We start from the raw sequence: 22,371 nt of genomic DNA, 5'->3' as shown, positions 1-22,371 counted from the left end.
AGTTCATTAGATTTTGTCAACTGTTATTTGTTGAAGAAAAAAGTAATTGTGTTATGAATTCGTAAGTGAATGCTCTTATTCTGGTTTAATGTGTTTCAGGGGCGAAAGAATAAGAAATCAAAAACTTGAAGCTTTACATTTAATCTTCAGTGCTATGAATTTTAAAATCAGATCCAATGTCAGTAATAAATTCAGAAATTTGGAAAATGTTTCTAGCTCAAATAATTTATTTTAATATAAGTTTCCAATATTCTCTGTAGTTTATAATTTTTTTTTGTTTATTAATGGCGACAAATAATAACATCTGTACATATTATCTGATAATTTTTATTTAAATTTAAAATCAAATTACAATTAAACTTATTAATTAGCTAAATTCAATTAAATTGATTACTAATTTAAAACCGCAAAAAGTAAATTATTTAATAATTAAACCAGAAATTAATTAGATTTTTTTTTTATTTACTTATTTCAGTTTAATGTTATGCAGTCCAGTTTAAAACATAAAATTTGGCCAAAATGTCATCTAAAATGGCTAAACCAGTTAAAGTTGAATCAACTTTAAATGGTATCCGACACGATACAATGAATGGTACTTATAATGATGAATCTGTACCGGAACAAAAAAGTTTAAGTCCATCAACAACAATTATAAACAATGCTGAAATCGTAGTTCAAGAAGTACTTGGCAACAAAATGGCAGCTATAGAATTAAATGATAGTAAAGAGAAATTGACTCATGGATATGGTGGTGATGGTAGTGATAGTGGTGTTGATATTGCAAATTGTTTATCAATTGGTTTACAACGTGCATTAAGCAGCAATAGTGGAGGTTATGCCAGTAGTAACGGTGGTCTTGATGAACCAAATGGCCTTAATGGAAATTTATCATGTAATTCTAGTATGATTAGTTATAGTTCTGATGTTGGCGATATTCCTCCAAAATCACCAAATGCAGCTGCTCCCGGAACAAATGCTACAAACTATGAATGTAATAGTGAAAATGGTAGTGAAAGTTCCTCGGTTACTGGTGCACCTACAACTCAACGTAGTAAACAAAGTGGTATACGAAAGAAAGTAACAGTAACAATTGAATCACATGTTCCAAGATCATTATTAGCAAAAAAATTGACAACAGAACAAACATTATTAAATCAACAATTATTATCGGGTACATCATCAGCTGCTGGTCAGTTGAATAATAAACTAATATCAACATCAACACCAACATCATCAGCATCAAAACGTTCATCATCAATACATAGAACACAATCTTTAACACGTCCGAATATGCCAGTTTTACAAACCCGTGAACGTGCCAGATCTCGTGAAAAAGGATCATCAGCTGGCGCTTCCAGTTCATCAAGTAAAGCAGCAACACCGCCAATTAAAACGACACCAGTAAGGAGTCGTCCACCAAAGCCAGATTCATTGCCAGGTACATTAATGTCTACATCACCAAGCTTAAATCGTTTTGTACAAAGAACACCATCATTAACTAGAAATTCGAGAACACCGGGAACACCATCAGATGATGGACGTTGGCCATCAGTTGGTGGACGAACTGGTGTTTCAATTTCTAATTTAAATAAAATACCACAATGTCAAAGCCGTAGCGGTTCAGCGAATCCAGATTTTGCATCAATTAAAGCAAGAGTCAGTTTAATGACTATGGATAATTTAAAATCATATGCATCAGGTTCGTCTAATATTTATGCAACATTACCTCGTCGTAAAAAGTTAAAATCAGTAGAGGATTTAACATCAAATTCGAATGGTAGAGGTTCTAGAAGTAATTCAGCAACAAGAGATAAAATGTCTAGTTCAGTTATTATTCCAGGAAAGAAAACATCCTTACAACAATTACCACAATCACAAAGTTACAGGGAAACAACTCCATCAAAAATTCTTCCACCACATCCATCTTCAAGGTCTCGTAAACAAACAATGAAAACAAAAATTTATCATGAAACAAGTTCTCAAACTGTAGTTACTGGTCAAGATCTTGAAAATGCCCTTTCTGGCAATAGCAACGTAAAATTAATTAAAGTTGATGCAGCCGAAATGAAAACAAAAGGTAAGCAGCATGAAATTGTTTAATAGACTTTATCACACAATTTAAAATCGTAACTTATATTTCATATTTTTAAAAATTTTGCAGGAACTCAATCTGATATACGTGATAAAGAGATTCAAGCTCTTAAAGAAAAATTACAACAAACAACTCAAACTAAAAATGACCTACAAACACGTTTAGAAGATAAAACAAAAAAATTAATTAGTATGGAAATTCAATTGAATAAAGAACGTGAAGAAAAATTGGCTATTCAAAAGGAATTAAACATAAATACAGAACGTGTTGTTGGTATGTTAGAATTAGCTCGTGGAACTCCAACTGAAGAACAAGGTTATGATAGTCTATTGATGCTTGAGTCACAAATACAAATGTCAGGTCATGAATTGCATGAAAAGCAAGAAGAAATTAATAAATTAAGACGTGTTTGTAGGACATTGCAGAATGAAGTTCATCGTTCATTGTCGGCTCAAGAATGTCTAATGAATGAAAAAATCACTTTAGAGAGGGAATCAAATGAGTTACAGGAATTTTTACAAAATGAAAAAGTTTCATTATGTGATGCACTTAAAGAGGCTGAAAATGATTTGCACGCACTTAAAAAACGTTTAGAAGATAAAGAGGAAGAAGTTAAAGTTTTAAGAGATGAATGTAGGCATTTAGTTCGATTAAATGAACAAAGACGGTATGAATTTTAAAAATAATAATTTATTTATTTTAATGAAATTTAATTTTCCTGAGCTTAAATAATATTTGAATTTTTTTTAGGCAAGAAAATAAAACAATGCAGTCAAAATACACAGCTTTAGAAATTCGTACCAAAGAGTTATCGTCACAAAAAAATTCTGCAGTATCAGGAGCGTCGATGGCATTGAGTGGTCTTAATTCACGTTTAGACAGTCTTGTTGAACAATTAATATCATCCTATAATATTTCAGAACAAGATTTAGAGGTAAGAAAGTCTGTAATTGTGAGTCTTTTGATTTAATTATAGATTTTTTTTTTAAATAAAAACTAATTTTTATACTTGGAGACAAAAATTTATTAATAATTTATAGTTAATCTATTGCCGGTGGTCTATCAAGAATTTTATTTGGTTAGGCCAGTTAAGTATCTAAGAATTTCAAAATTTAAAATTTTTCTAATATTTTAAAACATAAATATAATTTAAATCGTGCTTTTATAGTGCTTGAATGCTCAAATAAATGTTTACTATAAGAGATTCAGAAAGATTTCTTACGGAACTTTTGAAAAATGTGACGAACATATTATTTAAAATTTAATAACCCATTAAGCGAACGTGATGTACCTATAATGTTATGTATGTGGAAGTATCGAGAACGGGTAGGCCGTATAGATACGTTAATGTCTTAAAATTTTTTAGTTTTTATACATATTCTGAATTCGTTAAAATATGTACATTTGTGCTCAAATATCCCAATAATTGTCACCTGATTTAAAAGTTTCGTATCTAAACATTTAATAAAGCCTTATCCAAAATTGAAATGTACCATAGTTCTGTTTAGTTCTGTCTTCATTAACTTTTAATAGTATTAATAATTATGGAAAGCATTCACACTCCTAAGTTTTAATACCGTTACTATCAAAATATGATATTGAAAAATTGTTGATATATCGATGGCTAAATGAGTGTTTAGTAATCATATATGTGAATAAATGAATCCTATTGATTTAGTTTAGATATTCAAAAATTCTTAAAGCACCATTATATAAATCAAACACCTTTTTATGATTTTGTGTTTAAATTTGTTTACTTAGAGTTGAAAGGTCAAAATATACATTTATAAAAAAATAAATTTTGTAAGAGTGTAAATTTTAAAATTTGCAATTTATAATTTTGTCCATCATCGCATCCTATGCACCACAATCCTTTTAAAATAATAAAAAAATAATAAAAATTAAGATAAAAAAAAAAGTTTTCTTAACATAAATCATTACCATAAAACTCAAATGTACATATGTATATATGTATATGTATGCACATTCATACACCAACACATATTCACTATAAACAAAATATAATTAAAATAAAAGCAGAATAAAATACAAAAAAAAAAGAAAATCTTTCAATCAATTCAGTGTCTTGGATTACTGCCAGATGAAGTTGACTATTATTTAAATGGTAGTATGGATCATCTGGATGAAAATGTTGATGATAATCATGATGATAATGATGGCGATGATGGTGATGATGATGATAATGTTGATGAAATGGTGGGTAAGTTGATCGAAATCAACATCTTTCATGTATAATGATGATGATGATGATAAAGATATTGATGATGATGATGCAAAAAATTAGAAAAATTGTGAACATGTAACAAGCAAATCAAAAAAAAAAAAATACTTTCATTATAAAAAAGATAAAAAAACAAGCATGGAAAAACAAAATCAAAAACAGTTTGTTGAAAGCAAAACAAGAAATGCTGCAAAAAAATTTTTTCTCATGTTGCTTTTAATCCTGGCGGTTCTCCCTACCTCCCCCCGTTTTTTTTTAATTTCGAACTCTTTTTTTTCTAACTTTTTAGCATAAATTTTTTTTCCTTTTTGCATTTATTTTGAATTTGAGAATAGATAAATAATTGTGTATCATGTAGCTTTAAGTTTAAATATTTGTGTAGAATGCAGAAACATGGGTTTAAAGAAAACATTTTATCCATTTATTTATAGTATACCATTTTTAGAAAATAGTAAAATTTACAGGGTGAATCATTATAAAAGTGTGAGAAACATAAAAATTTCCGTTTACTTCAGGATTTTGTAAAAAAAGTTTTCCTGATACACAAAACAACAATGATTTAACAAGGTCAATGAATGTAAATCCATCTTTGTTGGTTATAACAACAATGGCGGTGAAATATACTGCAGTGATTAATGGAAGTATCCAAAATGCAGATATTAGTCTTGATCTTTTCGGATAAAATACTTTTTTATTGCGCTCAATTAAACGTCGCTACAGAAACAAAAGTCGAAGAAACTTTAAAAAGTACAGAAACAAAAGTCGATATATTTTGTAGTTTCTCGCGATTTCTGTAGCTATTAATTGCCTATTTAAATGATTCACCATGTAAAATAAAAAACTAAAAATTAAAAATTCATGAAAAATATCCTTAGGAGATCCCTAATTTAGTTTTTATATTTGTAATCAACGAAGCTTATTAATAATGGCGACATTCACATTATTATACCATAATTTTAGGTTAATTTGTTATTTATTACATTTAGAAAATTATAATATTTCTCTTAATATAGCTAATTATTTAGATTAAATAATACACACATACATACATACATATATACATATATAAATTAACATAATACTTACATAATTAATGATTGATTAAATTTATTTTCAATTGGTCTCTTCATTTTTAAAGTATTAATGTGCTTATATTTTGTTCAATTTTAGGACGTCGTTTTTCATAATGAAGCATATCCAAATAGTGGTAGCAGTTTTGATGGCAGTCCAGAATCTGAAATAAATAAAAATGGTTGTAATGGTAATATTAATATGAATGGAAGTTTAAATTCAAGTATAAATTATGAAATAAATGGTAAATCGCAACAACAATATCAACAACACAATCAACAATATCAACAACAATTATCAGTTGATCAAAATGATGGATCTTTGTCACCACAAAGAAATCAATCATTTATTGCTGCAGTTATAAGTGCCATTAGAAGTGCAACTATGTCATCTAATAATAAAAAATTTCATAGGAATAATAAACAAAATAAATTAAATACTGATAACACCCAAAATGGAGGTAAATAATTTTTATTTTAATTATTTTTCAATCATTTTCTTATTTTAATTTTTAATTTCTAATTTTATCATTTGTAGAAGAATCCGATTCAACAGAAATGTTAGATTCCGAAACCGAACCATGCCTTATGATGGATAACGTCCTCGAAGATGTTACAATGCCTGATTCACATTCACATAATATGGTATCATCACAAAATGTAATGATATCACAAATGGATTTACCCTCCGATATTATGCATGGTGATGAATCTTTACAAAATTTATCACAAGCAATTACAAACAGGCAACAAATTGAAATGCAAATAAATACTGCAATGGCAGCACAAAAACTAAATCAATGCAAGTAAGTAAAACTGAATAATAAGAATATAAATGAAAATAATTAAGGTTTAATATAGGATTATCTTTTAATAGTAATCTTTCAAAAACGAAAACTCATTAAAATATAATTTAGTTTTAACTACAGCATCTGTAATGTATAAAATCTTGTTTAAATTTAAATGAATTTCTTGGGGCATTAATTTCGATACGATATTTTAATTCTTTAATTTAAATTTTAGGCATCAACCAGATCATAGTATGTCAGAAGATATGAGTTGTCATGATTCTGTAGCTGAAATGCCCTCAATTAGTGAATATTGTTCAGCACAAGCGCTAGTTGATCAAGTCATTGAAGTTGATAATTTAGTTACAAAATTACTCAAAGTTTTAAGACTGATACAAATGGATAATGATAATTGTATACAACAATTAATAACTGATAAGTAAGATAAAATTTTGCAATCATTTTAATATATTACAAATCTTTTATATAACAATTTTTTAATTTATTTTTTTGTTTTTTAGAAATAAATTACAATTAAATAAAGAAGAAATGTTAGAAAAAATGAAAGATATTGAAGACATGAATATTAAATTACGTGATGAATTAATGGATGCAACACAAGAGTTAATGATGCAAGGAAATGATCTCTCAACTAGTAAGGCTGAAATACAAAGACATCGTAATGAAATCGATGTAAGATTTTAATTAAAAAAAAATACCAAAAACAAAAAAAAATAACAATAATATTGCAAAAGAAAAACACAAAATGATATATTTGAAAAACAAAAAAAAAAAGATAAAATCAAAAAAATTTAAATTTAGTAGTTTAGAAAATAGTAATGAAAAAGCATTAAAAAAATCGGCCACCATTAAATATTAAATTGTACACATTTTTAATTTATAATTAAGATTTATAATTATTAATATAGTTTATCATTATTACAAACAAAAAAAGAAAAGCTGAAAAATCAAAAAAAATTGTTCATTACATTGAAAAATAAGAAAAATGTTACTAAAAAATTTGATCATTTATATTAAAAAAAAAATAGAAAAAAAATAAATTTAATTATACATTCATAACATATTTAAAAATAGTAATTTGAACATATTATGCGCATTTAGATGAAATTTATTCAAAATTCTTAGAAAATTTGCAATTATTATTAAATTAAAGAGAAACATTTTGTTTTTTCATCTTAACAATTTCACTTCATGCTTAATTTTTTTTTTATATTTTTTTTTTATTTTGTATTGTATGTATTTTGTTAGAAGGAATTTTTAACTTAATATTTTGTAAATTTACAAATTAATATTTTTATTTGTAAATCATAAAATTTTTTATTAATTATTAAAACAAAGCAAATGTAGAAGGGAACCTTGTAAATAAATAGAGTATTCTCAGTTACATAATAAAATTTATAGATAATTATGTACATACATACATATTTATAATTTATATAACTTATTAAAACAGGCAAATTTTTTTCTTTTCTCAAAAACAAAAATCTTTTAATTTAAGGTTTAAAAATTTTATATATTCCTGTTTTAAAGTGGTGTTAGTCTAGTTCAGTTTTAATTATAATTTTCTTTTTTATGGTAAACCATTAACAATAATTATTATTTTTAATATAGTTTAATAATTATGTATTTTGAAACTAATTATGTACGTTATTAATTTGGTATATACGTTAAATGTATGAAAATTTAATAATGCTAATTTCTTTTTTAAATATTAGAAAGAAATTTCAGAATTCTTTTCTGAAATCAGTGTTCGTTGCGGTTAGAGTTGAATCCATAAATCAATTACAAATAAAATCGTATTAATAAAAATTTATATAAAATATACTTGCATCTACATAATCAGTCAAAATTTTGATAACATTAATCTTAATTAAGAGATACTTAATATTGATTTTATTCGAAATGTTATAATTTTTTTTTTTTCAAAAACTTTATTATTTTGATAAATCATGTGCCAATGTGAATGTGAATTAGGCGTTGTAACATCTTTAAGGAAAGCATGATTTGTTTTCGGAATTTAAAGTTTCTCTGGAATCGAATTCTTCTACAAATTTTGATTATTAATTTAAATATCACTTTTTTTTTATTTGAGGTTTTTTTATAATATTTTTATTAATCATAATATCTAAACTTCCAAGTGAATTTATTGGAAACAAGTCTGTTGCAGCTTTTCCATAAAAGTATATAGTATATATGCGTAATATTTAACAACAATCTGAAATTCAAATACAATTTCAAAATGGTGTTTGCTTTCACAAATAGTTGTTGATTTAATTTTCTTTTACTGTATATTCAAAAGCATCTTCAATTACATTATATATAAACTTAAAAAGCAAAAAAAGAATATGAGATTATTTTTACCTTTTATATTTATAATAAAATAAAACCAAAGATTAATTAAAATTGTAATATTTAATTTTTATATTTACAAAATTATAATATCATTTCCTTGAAATTCACTTTTTATTCATGGTTTTGAATTGTTTCACACCCAAATCTGCAATTATATTCTTGCTTCTACATTTTAGTATAAAATGTCATTTTACATTTTAATCATTATGATTTTATGAAATTTTAACGTATCAAGTGTTATGTAAAAGTTCCTAATATCCTACCCTGTTGCACCATTCAGTTGCATCACTTGAAATCAGTTTTATGAAATATTATGTTTGATATTTTTTTTTTTTGTAAGTAAAAGTAACAAGTATAAGTTTCGAGTTTTATTTACCATTTACTCGATATTAAAAAAAAAACTATTAAAAATGCGTGTAGGGAATTTTATTTTCAATTAATATAAATTACGAAAAATGTTTAGTCGGATCCGGATAGAAAAGAATCTCCCTTAGTTTGAATAAAATTGCTTTTTTTATGTACATATATTTTTAAAATATTTGCCAAAGTCAAAATTTATTATTTAATATTATTATGTATTTTCAAAATTTCCAAGTAAATTTAAAATTCAAGTCAAGACTTAATTTTCTAATAATTCTAATAATCAACTATTAATTATATAAAATTAATTTTGTTAAAAAAATAAAATATAAAAGCATTTCCTCCATAAATAAGAAATTTTTTTTTTTGTTTTACTTACTTATTAATTTTGAATTTTCAAATATTCTTTAAAATAATGAATTTACTCTTATTATAATTATTTATATAATACTAATTTCTATTTTAAGTTTTAAATTTAAGGTATTTGAAAGTGTCACGTTCATTTCAAAACAGTAAAATCAAAAAGAATTTTGGAAGACAACTTTAAAAAAAGAATTTATAAAAATAATTTATTTGAATAAAAATCGCTTTTTATTTGGGAAAAAAATTGCATAATATTATTTTAATTATAATTTATAAGAAAATTTTAATATTTTGATTACCAAATTCCATTATTCTTCGTATGCTTTTGATATAGAGGGCTAAATACGATTTGGTGAAATATTTAATATTGTCTTTGTTCTAAATAGTCTAATAGTCCGAAATTTTATAATAATTTACAGATTTAATTTTATTAATGAAATATGCAAAAGTCTAATTTTTAAAGAACATTTGAAGATAATGAAAAATCATAATTTTTCTTATAATCTTAAATGACCTTATTTGAAACAATTAGCAATTTTGAATCGCACTGAAAATTAAGTAATGTACATACTTAATATCTCTAATGCTAGAAAACATAATGGTAATCAAAATGTTAAGTAGTAATGTTTTTTTTTGTGGTGTTGGTTTTTCAACAAAAAATTTGTTCTTATTTTGTTTTTCACGTTCATCATACTTTTTAATTATTTTTTCCTTTACATTTTTATTCAAATATTTAGTATAGCAGGGAAAATAACAGAATATTATTATAGTAAACGATAAAGTTTTAACTAAAATAATTTCAAAACTATTTCTGCAACGCTGTTTGTTGCTAGCTTAAATTATGTATAAAAATTTATTATTGTTTGATATTTATATGAAGGTTTAAAAATTATAATTTACAATGTACATAGGTACAAATTCAAAGATTAAATGAATACAAACAGAAGTTTAACTTTGAATTTAAATAATAAAATTTATTATAAAATGTAAATAAAATTTACTAAATAAAACAAGAAATTGGTTATTTATTAATTGGATTTGATTTTGTTAGGAAAATAAATATGGAATATATAAATTTATATATATTATATTTTTTTTTCATTTTGGGATTATTTTTGATTTATTTTTTCAATGGATCGCGTTGTATAAAAAATTAAGCACGAATGTATTAATTTATTTGATATCTAAAAAAACCTCAATGCTAAATTATGCTATTTGCTAATAAATTCAAAACTTTATCAACATTCAATTAATTTTCGTTTTAATAAATATTTTTGTATTTCGTTTTGAATAATTTCAAATTTTATAAATTTAATTTACGATGGTTTTATATGAGTTTTAAAATAAAAATTTTTATCTTTTATTTAAACACTTTAGACGGTATAAATAAATTCAATATTTTAACATTTAATTGTAGAAAGATAGTACCAATATTTTTGAAATAGCATTTATAGATTAGATAGGGTAGATTTTTTTTTGTTAATTATAAATTACCACAATTCATTTATTTTTAATTTACAAGAGCTCGTGTTCCAACTATAATGTGAAAACATATTCTTCTCCTAACTTTTTCAATATAACATTGTTGCAGAAAATTTGGTATTTTATTTTTGTTAATTATAAGAATGTTCTCATCATGAACTAATTTACACATCTAATTTTTATTGAAACAACTTAGAGATTGTAATGGCGATATGGTAAAACATTTAACACCTCCATATTAAAATATTCATTTTGGAAAATTGTTTTCAAATTTAAATAAAAGTTATTTATGTTTCAAATTCATGTATAAAAAAAACATTGTGTATAAGTGTAAATGAATCATCAAAGGTAAAAATACAAAGCAAGCTCATCATTTCATCATTAAAGTTAACTAAAAAAGAAAGCAAGAGGTATATTATAATAGTAGTTTTTGAAAAATCATTATTATAAAAAAACAATTGTTTAATTTTGGAAACAGGGTACCTTTAAAAAAAAACTTTTTTAAATTTATTGTAAAATTTAATTTTAATTTTAATTTGCACCCATCAACTAATTCAACGATCATAAAATAAATTGTTTAAAGTATAATTTTCATTTAAAAAATCATAATAATATTTTACAAAATCATTTTATCATTGTAAAATTCTTATTTCTTGTGAATACGAGAATTTTTTTCTTTTCAAAATTTAACAAATTAGGTTCTATAATTTATGTACATATATTTAAATAAATAAGTATAGAAATACAATTCTCAAATATAAATTATTCTTTAAAATTTATTATTTATGAATTTACAACCATCTACAAATTTGTTGAAAACAAAATAATTTCGAAAACAGCGTCTAAATGAAGATATATGCAATTTAAGTCAATTATTAAACCAAGAGCAGCAATCAAAATTAACTAATGGACAAAATTATACTACAGCGACAGATATTAAAAGTATACCAACTACAATTATAACGGATATGGATTGTAGTGGTACAAAAAAGCAATTCTATAAAGATGAAATTATAAGATATCTGCAGGATTGGAATTCACAGGGCTATTTAGAGGAATCGGATATTATTAATTATTTAATACAAATATGTCAAGAGGTAAATTACTTATCAAAATTATTAATTTATTATTTTAAAAAATTGCAAATTAATTAATTTTATTTAAAATTATTTATTCATATGTTTTATTTTATATTATAGAGTTTATTATTTCAGCAGAAGCTATTTATTGGAATGGAAAAACGACATTTCTGTACATATAAACATCTTAATGATATTGATGTAGATTTAGATCATACTAGTAATGATGAACATGATCATGATCACGAGCATGATATTATGGATTATAATCAACAAGAAATATTAATAAAAGAATCAAAAAGGCAATATGATGCAATTGATCGTGCTTTAGACATATTATATAATTTACGTGATTTAGTTGAAGATTATCCAGAATTAAGACAATTACAAAAAGAATTAGAAGAAATGAATTTTAATACAGCAGCATATAGTAATCTACCAATTATATGTAAAACAACAGAATCAGGTTTAGGATTAAGTGGTGGAATTGGACTTGGACTTAGTGGATGTAGTAGAAAATTAAATGCATATACATTTAATACTAATAATATGGATGAAAGTAATTCATCATCAAATTATTTTAGTTGTACTGATGAAACAAATATAAATAATTATATTAATTTAGATCATTATGATACAACAACAACAACGACAACAGGAACTACAATGACAACAACATTAATGACAACATCAACTAATAATGATAATGACGTTAATATTAGTAATAATAATATTAATATTATTAATAATGATACTAATGATATTGATAATAATTATAATGATAATAATAATAACGATGATAATAATAATAACAATAATAATAATAATGATAATAATAATAATAATGATAATAATAATATCAATGCAAAAAATAATGATACACCGGATGATGATTGTAAATCGGAAACCGAGAATATATAGTCAAAATATTAAATATGATGAAGACGAATATTTTATTCTCTTATCAAAAAAATTTAATATTGGATTGCCATATTAAGATTACTAAAACAACTGCTACTTCTTTATATACTATTATGACTACTACTACTATTAATTACTTACTACTTAACTAATTATATTATATTGTATTTATTACTTAATTAACATATTATGGTAAAATTCTTAAAGTAAAATAATTATTAATTTATGTACAACTATGCTTGTAAAAAATAAAATAAATTTAATATTTTTATTTTTACCTATTTTTTTTTTATTGTTACTGTTGTATGTAGATATAAAAAAATAAGTTTTAAATATTTTTATTAATTATTATTATAATAGACTTAGACAAATTTAGATAATATTTCTGACATAAATAATAATTAAAAAAAAAAACAGAAAGGAATTTTAGATTATAAAATAATCAATATTTTTGTAACTATCTTTTCAATATTTTCAAAACTTGTTAAAATTCTTTTATCAATTTAAATCATTCTTTTGATTGTTTGTCACTTATTATAATATTTTGTAGATTATTTAGTCCAATTTTATAGCACTATATTATAATAAAATGTAACAAAAAATTTAATTTATAATTTTGGAAATAAATTGCATTTTTGAATTGTATAAAGTAGAAGATGCAATAATAGATAAATTATTTAGAGCATTATTCATTCTAATTGATTAAACTTTTGAATTAAAAAAAATAAATTTCTTTAGAGTGCTTTTCTTGTTTTATTGAAATACAGCTTTAGAGAACTATTTCTTTAAATGTAGTTCAAATGCTATGTCTAAATTCGATGTCTAAAAATAAACAATCTGTATTAAAATTAATGTTAATTAAATAAAATTTTAAAATACTTTAATTATATACTACGGTAGGTTCGTTACCTACCTAGTAAACCAAATGACGTCAGAAACTGGTTCATGATTATATACAATAATCATACACCAGCCCTATGCTCTTCCTAGGAGCGAAGTAGGATAAAAAAAAAAATATTAAAAGTTCAAGCAAAAATATTGAAATTTTATATTTACCAGCTTTATTAAAATATCAAATGCTATTAAAGCTGATGCATTTTATAGTTTTTATAAGCCTTTTATTTGAAGCTTTTTTTCTATTGCATGTTCTTAAAAATTTACATTTTTTAATTAAAATATTATTGAAATAAATTTCTAAATTTTTTATGTTCTTTTAATTATATTCCTAAATTAGTTTAAATTAATATGAATAATTTATTAATTTTTTAATAGATTTCTAAAATATTTAACTTTTTCATTTTAATCAAAATCTAGTCGTATGTGATTTTAGGCAAACATTCAACCATCATATAAAAATCTAGAATCCTTAATTCTTCGAATACTAAATTCAAATTAAAATAAATTTCGATATATTTAATATTAACCTTATTGTTATTTTATTAACTTTAATATTAATTTTATTATATATATAAATTGTTGTTATTTTATATAACAATTAATATTTACACGAATAGAATTGTAAATAATTTTATACATTTATTTAAGATTTTTTCTGTATGATAAAAAATAATTTAAATAATTGTTTAAAAATAGAAAAAGAAATATATAATTCAAGAAAAATTTTATAATAAAAATTTTACTTGAATTTTTGCGAATTTAAATCGAATTGAATTAACAATAAATCGACGTAAACTAATTGACTAAAAAAACATTTTTTATTATAATTATTAATGAATACAATAAATATTTATTCTAAATTTAGTTTTCTAAATTTCTAAATTCTAGTTTTTAAATTTTTCTTTTAGAAGAAAATGTAACCCAACAAAATTATTTTTTTTTTAAAAATACTTAAACATTTTAAAATAGTATTGACACAAAATTCATTAAAGAATCACAATTTTATTTAATATTATATTTATAATCTAAAATTCCTTTAATCAATTAAAATCAAAAATAAATAAAATTATAAATTAAAGTTTTACTTTAACACTATTAAATCTGTTTCTTTTTTTAATTTTACTCTAGTTTTTCTCTAGTATATAAATTGTAATATTGTTGTGACTGTAGAAATATTAAAATAAAAATTTAATTAAAATCGAAAAAAAAAATAACGAAATTTAATCTTCTTTTGCTAGAGTTCCTAAAAGTAATTTGAAAAAAAAAAAAAAATGTTGTTGCAAATGTTATAAGTTAAATTGTTATTTGTCTTTATAATATATTTAGCTATAAATTTCACAAAAAATTATTTAAAATATTATTTTTGTTTTTATTTTAATCATTTTTTGAAACATTTATTTATAAAATATAAATTTCTTGTATAAAACATAACTATTAAATCATTTGATTTTTATAATTTTTAATATTTGATTTTGAAGCGCAAAATTTTCATATTTTATGTAACCAGTTTAAATGTAGATGCTTAGTTTTAGAAAACTTGCCTTTATTAGTCATGTAAATATATATATATTTATGTTATATACATAATTTATATTTAATATGTTAAGTTTTATTTATATTATTAATTATATTCTAAAGAAGATTTTTTTTTAAATATATATACATATATACCTACTTAATTTAAATATTTATTCAAAAAAAAAAAATTAATTTGAATTTGAATATTATACATAAAAGCAGACCTGTATTATTTTATATGATTTAAAATGAAATGAAAAAGTTTGTTGAAAAATTGCATTTTTTCTTTTCACATTATTAAATATTTGGAAAAGATGAAAAAAATATAGTAGAAAAGACTTTGTCAATACTTCCAATATTAATAGAAAAACATAATAAAAATTAAATTATAAAAATAATAATAGAACAATTGGTCGCAAAGTGTAGGTGTAATCTTAAATATTTTACACATTTCATTGAATATTTTTCTAAAATATAAAATTAAATTCAAAATTAAATAAATTTTACAAATTTTCCGTATATATTTTTATGAACTTATAAAAATTCTAATATTTAAATTTCCCTACAAAATGTATTTGAAAAAATTTAAGAAAATGGCACAAACTTCGCCGTGTAAATGGTTTTTCACTAAAATAAATTAAAATTTATTTCAATCTTTGTATTATTTTAAAAGTACATACTTACATATTTATTATTTATGCCAGTTTACGGCACTCAATATTCATTCCGCGGGTTTATATTACAAAATTAATGTGAAGTAATGCAATTTTTTATTTCAAATTTCATATTTGAATCATTATAATTTTTTCTTCCTAATGTTTTACGAAACATTCAGAAATTTTTAATGTATTTTATTTCTTAACTATATTTTAATACTGTTTATTATAAAAGCATTTGTATTTTATTTTATCTTCTTTATTTATTAGCACTTACGTACATTATTCCATTTTTTTTAACTCACAATATTGTACCAAAGGTTTCGATAATATGAATTTTTTTTCCATTTAAAAAACTATATTGTATAATTAAAATTATTAAAAATTATTAGAAAATATAAACTATTTTTAATTTCACATACATACATACATAAAATAACGTAAAAAATTATTTTTATTTTTAATAAAACACAAAAATAAAAAATTTGAAAATACACAAAAAATTTAGTAAAAATTTTAAGACATTATACAAAAAAAAAAAAAAAAAGAAAAATGCCTACATACATTGTACATTACGTAATTTAATAAGATTTATTTTAAATTAAAATATAAAATTAAATAAAATTTTAGAGACGTCCGACCTAAAAATATTAATTATAAAATAAAATACAAAATGAAAAAAAAATATATTTGAAATAAATTTTAAATAATGAGAAAAAATTCAAATGTGTTGATGATTTTAAGAAATAGACTTTAACACTGACTGAAATATTAAAAATTGAATTCAAATGTAGTGACATAAAATGACACACTTAACTAAACGCCACCTTTAAGATAAAATAATCAGTGTAACAAAATTTGAATGGCAAAATAAAAACTTTCAAAATAAAACTAAAAAAATTAGACCTTCACCCACATATTGCTAATTGTGTCACTGACGTAACAAAAACTCACATCACTAAAAATATGTCTTTCTGGTGATCGTGTCAGTAGACGCGATAAAAAATATTTTTAAGTTGATAGCATTTACAGCTGACATGATGTCACAGTAAAATTTAAGATTGAATTAAGTGCAAAATATTTTGGTTATTTGCAGATAAACAAAAACAAAGAAAGTTTTAAAGCATTTGCTAGCGATTTTTTGAATCCTTTGAAACTTTCCATAGCATTTCAAAAACATGTTGTATTATATTTAAATAATAAAATAAAACAAACGTAAATTTTTATATTTTCAAAATACTTCAAAATTTCGGAAAAACTTTAAAATTTTTACTTAAGAAACTTAAACATAACTTGCTAATGCTTATTTGAGTATCCAAAAAAACCTTTGGCTGTATTAGGATTGGAAAATTGCTCATTCTTGATATTCTTTTTATTTTCTAAAATACAAAAACAACAATTATAAATATAAAAATTAGTAGAATTAAATTTTTGCTATATTGTTAATTAAATACATACATAATTTTTGTAATTCCTAATTTCCTGGATTTTTTCATTTTATTTATGAATTTAACCTTGGAAAACCCTAACGTGATGGTCCATCGAATGCAAATATTGAGGTGATAAAAAATGACTATCATGTCGTGTGAAAAGTTTCGCAAAAATGATTTTGACATCTGCCATCACATCAAGATTGGTTCCACTTTTAATTATCACGTCTGCGACTACTACAATAATCATGCCTTGTTCAACAACAACAGTAATAGGTTTCTTTTGGTATAAAAAAGTTATTAAAAAATTTGTAAAACTTTATAAACTTTAAGATGCAAAGCGTCTGGTGCAATACTTTTTTAACAAAATTGAGAGAAAATGATGTTGTCATCGCTTTCTCAATGTTTAAAGTTTTTTCAAGTTTATTGTAAAGTAAAATTTAGTGTTTTAAAAATTTTTGAATTCACAAAATCTGTCAAAACATATTAATATGTTCTTCTTTCTTTATGAACTGTTTATATTTGATAAATATTTTAAAATTTGAAGTTAATAACCTATTTCATAAAGTTTTCAAAGTTTTTTCAACTATTCAGTTTGGCTTATTCTTTTTAAATCAGACTTTTTTTTGCGAGAAAAGACGTCACTTTTTTTCTCTTTTTAAAGTTATTTTCAAGCTTTATACCAGACAGACCTTATACCTAACGTATACGTCGTATCACCGGTGAAATATCTGTTTTGATGTACCCAAAATTTTTTCGATTCATGTTTTATTTCAGTTGGTTAATGTTTTTGTTAATGCTGTAAGCTAAGTATACTTCCCAGTTTTTGCTAAATAATAAAAAATTGTAAAACCAAAATAAATTAAAACATAAAGTTTGCTTATTAGTAAGCAGTGAAATTAAATTATACAATGTATCAAAGTTTTTAAGTTTTTAAACGTCAAATAATATGTAAAGTTTAAATAATATGTTGAAAAAAAATTTTTTTCATATAATTTCATAAAGTTCATTTCAAGACTAAAATGATTCAAAACGTTTAAAATTTAAAATGATAAATAGCTAAGAGCGAATTTTAAAGCTTCACACTTCACATTTTCTTTATCGAAAGAATTTTAATATAACATTGTGTATTGGAAAACTCAGTATGTGAAGCGCATAAATAAAAATAAAACTATGAGATTTAAATTGGGAAGCTTGTTTTATAAAAAATGATATGCTCAACTTCTGCAGTTTTCAGGTTCAAAATTGCATTTCCATCTAATATTCTTATTCTTCCTGAAATGTTATAATTCAAAAAAAAAAATTGACTATTTTTATCAATTTGGTGAATTTCCGGTTCGAATTCTTATTGATTCAATACCCAAATCTTATTCTAATACTTTTGATGATATTTTGATGGCTTATTTCCAAACAGTCAATTGAATCGAAGAACTTACATAAAAACAAAAACATTTTACTTCCAAATGAATTTTTGAATTTTGAAAGGGAAATTTTGAGACGTTAAAATACATATAATTTTTGAAATGTCAAAAATTATATTATTGTTGAAATTTTATACTTATTTGTCGGATTTTCATTGAAATAGTTAAATTAAGAAAATTTATGCTATTAAAACAAATACTGACATACTAACACTGGTTTTAAATCCGGTTTAGATTAAGCATAAATTTCAGAATTAACTTTAAACATAAATATCTATAAGTGTATCAAAAAACTTACATTGCTCAAGAAATAAATTTTATATAAATACTCGTATCTAGTAGTTTTGCATAATCATTTTGTCGTAACGTAATTATATTTAACGGGAAAAATGTTAATTTGTGAATATTGTGAATAATTATTTAAATCCACAACACAAGAAGCATGAAGGATCGCAAGGAGCATGATAAATTTTTAAAAAAGCGAACTACACTTGGTTTGTGTCTATGATAATTTATTTTAATTTATTACGATAAATGTTATATTAGATGACGTTATTTTTGAAAAGCCGGCGAAAATTTTTGGAAAATCACAAACCTCATCGGTTTTAATTATTAAATTTTACATAGACACCAACCAACGATAAAGATATTTAATTACGGTCTACTAAAAGTTTATTAACTACTGTATATCGTATGAAAATAAACCAGTGATTCTACATCTGTGAATTTCAATTTCAATTAAGTTGAATGAGAACTCGTTGGAAAAGAAAATTTTTTTAATTGAATAATTGTCATAAATAACAATTATCAAAAATTTAAATTTATTTAACGTCAATTATTTTGAATTTTTACGGAAAATTTTCAAATTTTGTTTTATAAAGATGGTGTTATATGAAAATTTCAATACAACAAATCAGACAATACCAATTTTTTTATACCATGAAAGTTTTGTTGGTCCTATAGAAAAGGTTGTATATTAATACTCGTAATATTGCAAAATTCAAAACTTGTGCAACTTCTTAAATAAATTATAATTTTTAAAATTATTTCAGCCATCATGTGGTAATGTTGAAGGTTTACCATTCGAAGATCGATGTAATTTTGTGAAAAATAGTGGATTATGTGATTCTCATACTCAATTTATTAATTACATTTATCTTCAATTTTGTATATTCAATCCAACATCCTCTGGAATTCGTCAAATAATATCGTATATTTTAAATTTAATAATATGTGTGTATTACTTTTTAATATTAGCTGTAGCTGCTGACAAATTGTAATTACAAATATTTTACCAAAAATTAACACAAATATTAAAAGTATACATTTTTTAGTTTTTGCCCAGCATTGTCGACATTAGGAAAATTATTGAAATTAAATGAAAATATTGCTGGTTTAACTTTATTAGCTTTAGGAAATTCATCACCTGATTTTTTATCTTGTTTTACAACACTTAATCATGAAAATCCAATATTATTTTCACAAATAATTGGTGGTGGACTTTTTGTAACCACATTAATTGGTGGTATTATCATTTGTATTAAACCATTCAAATTAAATCCAATGATTTTTTTGAGAGATTCTTTATTCTTACTAATATCAATATTATTACTTGAAATATTTTTACAACCTGATTATGTTATAACAATTAGAGAATGTATGTGTAAGTGTATATAATTTGATTAAAAGCGATGTTAAAAAATTAAATTTTAATAATTGATAATTTTTACAGTTATACCATTGATATATTTTATTTATATCATAGTTGTATTCATGGACCAACATTATGCAAAGAGATCAGGTGAGTTTAATATTGCTACCATTATTTAATAATAATTTCATTTCACAACTTATCTACATTTTATATAGGTGAAGCATTGGAAATGAAATTTTCAAGTCAAAATATTGTTTATACCGTTGAAGGTTGCTGAAATTTTAATTTTAAAATAGTTAGTAATGTCTAAGCCTTTTGTATTTTTTAGAAAGCTGTAAAAATATTTTCTTGGATTTCATTTGTAATTTAAAAGTTTTTAAAATTGAAGATTGGAAAAAGTCTGGATTGTTTGGAAGATGCTTAATTATTTTGAGTATGCCATCTACTTTTGTTCTGAAATTATTTATTCCAATTGTCGATCATGATCAATTAAAAAGTGGATGGTGTCATCTATTAAATTCGATCCAGATATCAATTTTGCCACTTGTATTATATTTGTTTTTCTGTAAGTAAATAACAAGAAAACTCACCATATAAAAGATGCATGTCAGAGAAATGTTTTGGAACTTGAATGTGTCTGAATGTATCAATTCAGGACTAAATTTATTATTTTACTTACAATTCACTATAATTTTCACAATTTTATTTCAGTTCATCCCAAATATATTTTTAAAGTGAATTTATTATGGTTTCTTCTTCCAATATTATTTGGTTTAAGCTTAATTGTATTTTTTTCGACTACTATAAGGGAAGCTCCTAAATATCACAAGGTATAATCAACGCAAAATTATTAATATACACAAAATTTTTTCTCTAAATTTTATATTTTTTTTTTTCTTTTTTAGTTTCTCATAATTTACTCAATAATTGGATCAGTTTATGTTATTTGGGCAATTGCTCATGAAATTTTAAATATTATTGCATTATTAGCAATAGTATTTAGATTAAGTCCAGCTTTTATTGGATGTACATTATTATCATGGGGTAATTGTGTTGGTGATTTAATGGCTGATATAGCATTATCTAAACGTGGATATCAAGAAATGGCTTATTCAGCAACATTCGGTAGTCCAATGTTTAGTATCCTTTTTAAAGTAAATTATGTACAACTATTTTGTAAGCACTAGTTTAAAATATGCTATTATTTTTAATTCTTAAAGATTTCTTAAGAAACCTCTTAACTCAATAATAAACAAATTTAGATATTTTAATAACTTTAAGCATTGATTTGATATACAAGAGTTATATGAGTGAAAAGAATGCCTATAAGGTAAAATGAATGCTTTGGTTTTTTTCGAAAGCACCTTACTGAATATGATTTTATCATTTTAGATTCCTGTTGGATCTTTAAGTTCTAATTGTTCAACATTTTTAATTATTTCATTGAGTTCAACAATAATCGCTTTGTCATTAACAAATTTTACAGCAAGACGTTCATTAGGAATATTTTTAATTTTATTTTATATAATATTTTTAATTGGAACTATGGCAGCACATTTTGAAATTATTCATGCTTATGGAACTGATCATAATATTGATTATAGATTTCAAGATGGTGAAACTTTAGTATCATTTTTTTAAACAATTATTTCATTAGTTATGTGACTGTAAGTTTTTTAATTTAATGCTTTATTTATTGTTGTTTCTTAGGTAGAATTGTTGTTAATAGTATTCAATATTAATTGCGTTATCACAACCAAATAACCCTTATTTCTCCCTTTATTATATTGTTCATAAACTGATTATTAATCCGCAATTTGCTTCATAATTTCACAATTAAAATTAATTTTTTTAAATTTTTGGAAATCGAATTTTCATTAATGCTTATGTTAGCAGATATTAAATTTTTTTGCGACGGGCTAAAAAAATTATTCAAGTGTTAGAGATGAAACCTAAACCTAAAATAAATATTGGTTTTGAAATATCAGTTTTTTATGCGAGTTCATAAGATCAAAATAATGTTAG

General features: G+C 22.9%; 2 protein-coding genes across 7 annotated transcripts; both read left to right on the top strand.

Moving 5' to 3' along the window:
• The first annotated feature begins 479 nt into the window (after positions 1–479).
• On the top strand, positions 480–12,992 carry LOC129609039 (putative leucine-rich repeat-containing protein DDB_G0290503). Of its 6 annotated transcripts, none has more exons than XM_055520891.1 (10): positions 480–1,777; positions 1,841–2,077; positions 2,162–2,759; positions 2,843–3,026; positions 5,505–5,865; positions 5,943–6,210; positions 6,428–6,631; positions 6,714–6,885; positions 11,610–11,867; positions 11,970–12,992. In XM_055520891.1, exons 1-10 carry the CDS (start codon positions 520–522, stop codon positions 12,768–12,770), a joined length of 4,341 nt encoding a protein of 1,446 aa, XP_055376866.1. In that variant the 5' UTR covers positions 480–519; the 3' UTR covers positions 12,771–12,992. The 6 variants fall into 6 exon arrangements, with proteins under 6 accessions (XP_055376866.1, XP_055376865.1, XP_055376867.1 ...); XM_055520890.1 differs by having other exon boundaries at positions 1,829–2,077; XM_055520892.1 differs by having other exon boundaries at positions 480–2,077; positions 11,970–12,408; positions 12,475–12,992.
• Positions 12,993–17,519: 4,527 nt separating this feature from the next.
• LOC129609251 (putative sodium/calcium exchanger 7) lies at positions 17,520–21,987 on the top strand. Its single transcript, XM_055521182.1, has 8 exons — positions 17,520–17,540; positions 19,745–19,968; positions 20,027–20,355; positions 20,458–20,493; positions 20,562–20,615; positions 20,735–20,892; positions 21,252–21,500; positions 21,739–21,987. The coding sequence occupies exons 1-8, from the start codon at positions 17,520–17,522 to the stop codon at positions 21,985–21,987; spliced, it is 1,320 nt and encodes a 439-aa protein (XP_055377157.1).
• Positions 21,988–22,371: the final 384 nt, after the last annotated feature.

This window comes from Condylostylus longicornis, unplaced genomic scaffold, assembly GCF_029603195.1.
Source record: "Condylostylus longicornis isolate FDR11 unplaced genomic scaffold, ASM2960319v2 ptg000038l, whole genome shotgun sequence".
NCBI lineage: Eukaryota > Metazoa > Arthropoda > Insecta > Diptera > Dolichopodidae > Condylostylus > Condylostylus longicornis.
This window is presented reverse-complemented; position numbering and strand designations above follow the sequence as displayed.

Excerpts from the sequence above, each read along its gene's own strand:
- LOC129609039 (XM_055520887.1), top strand. The coding sequence starts at position 520 with ATGTCATCTAAAATGGCTAAACCAGTTAAAGTTGAATCAACTTTAAAT. Across the intron at positions 2,078-2,161 it reads AGCCGAAATGAAAACAAAAG|GAACTCAATCTGATATACGT; the intron begins GTAAGCAGCATG and ends AAAATTTTGCAG. Across the intron at positions 11,868-11,969 it reads TAATACAAATATGTCAAGAG|AGTTTATTATTTCAGCAGAA; the intron begins GTAAATTACTTA and ends TTTATATTATAG.
- LOC129609251 (XM_055521182.1), top strand. The coding sequence starts at position 17,520 with ATGCCTTGTTCAACAACAACA. Across the intron at positions 17,541-19,744 it reads TGCCTTGTTCAACAACAACA|CCATCATGTGGTAATGTTGA; the intron begins GTAATAGGTTTC and ends AAATTATTTCAG. Across the intron at positions 21,501-21,738 it reads TGTTTAGTATCCTTTTTAAA|ATTCCTGTTGGATCTTTAAG; the intron begins GTAAATTATGTA and ends TTATCATTTTAG.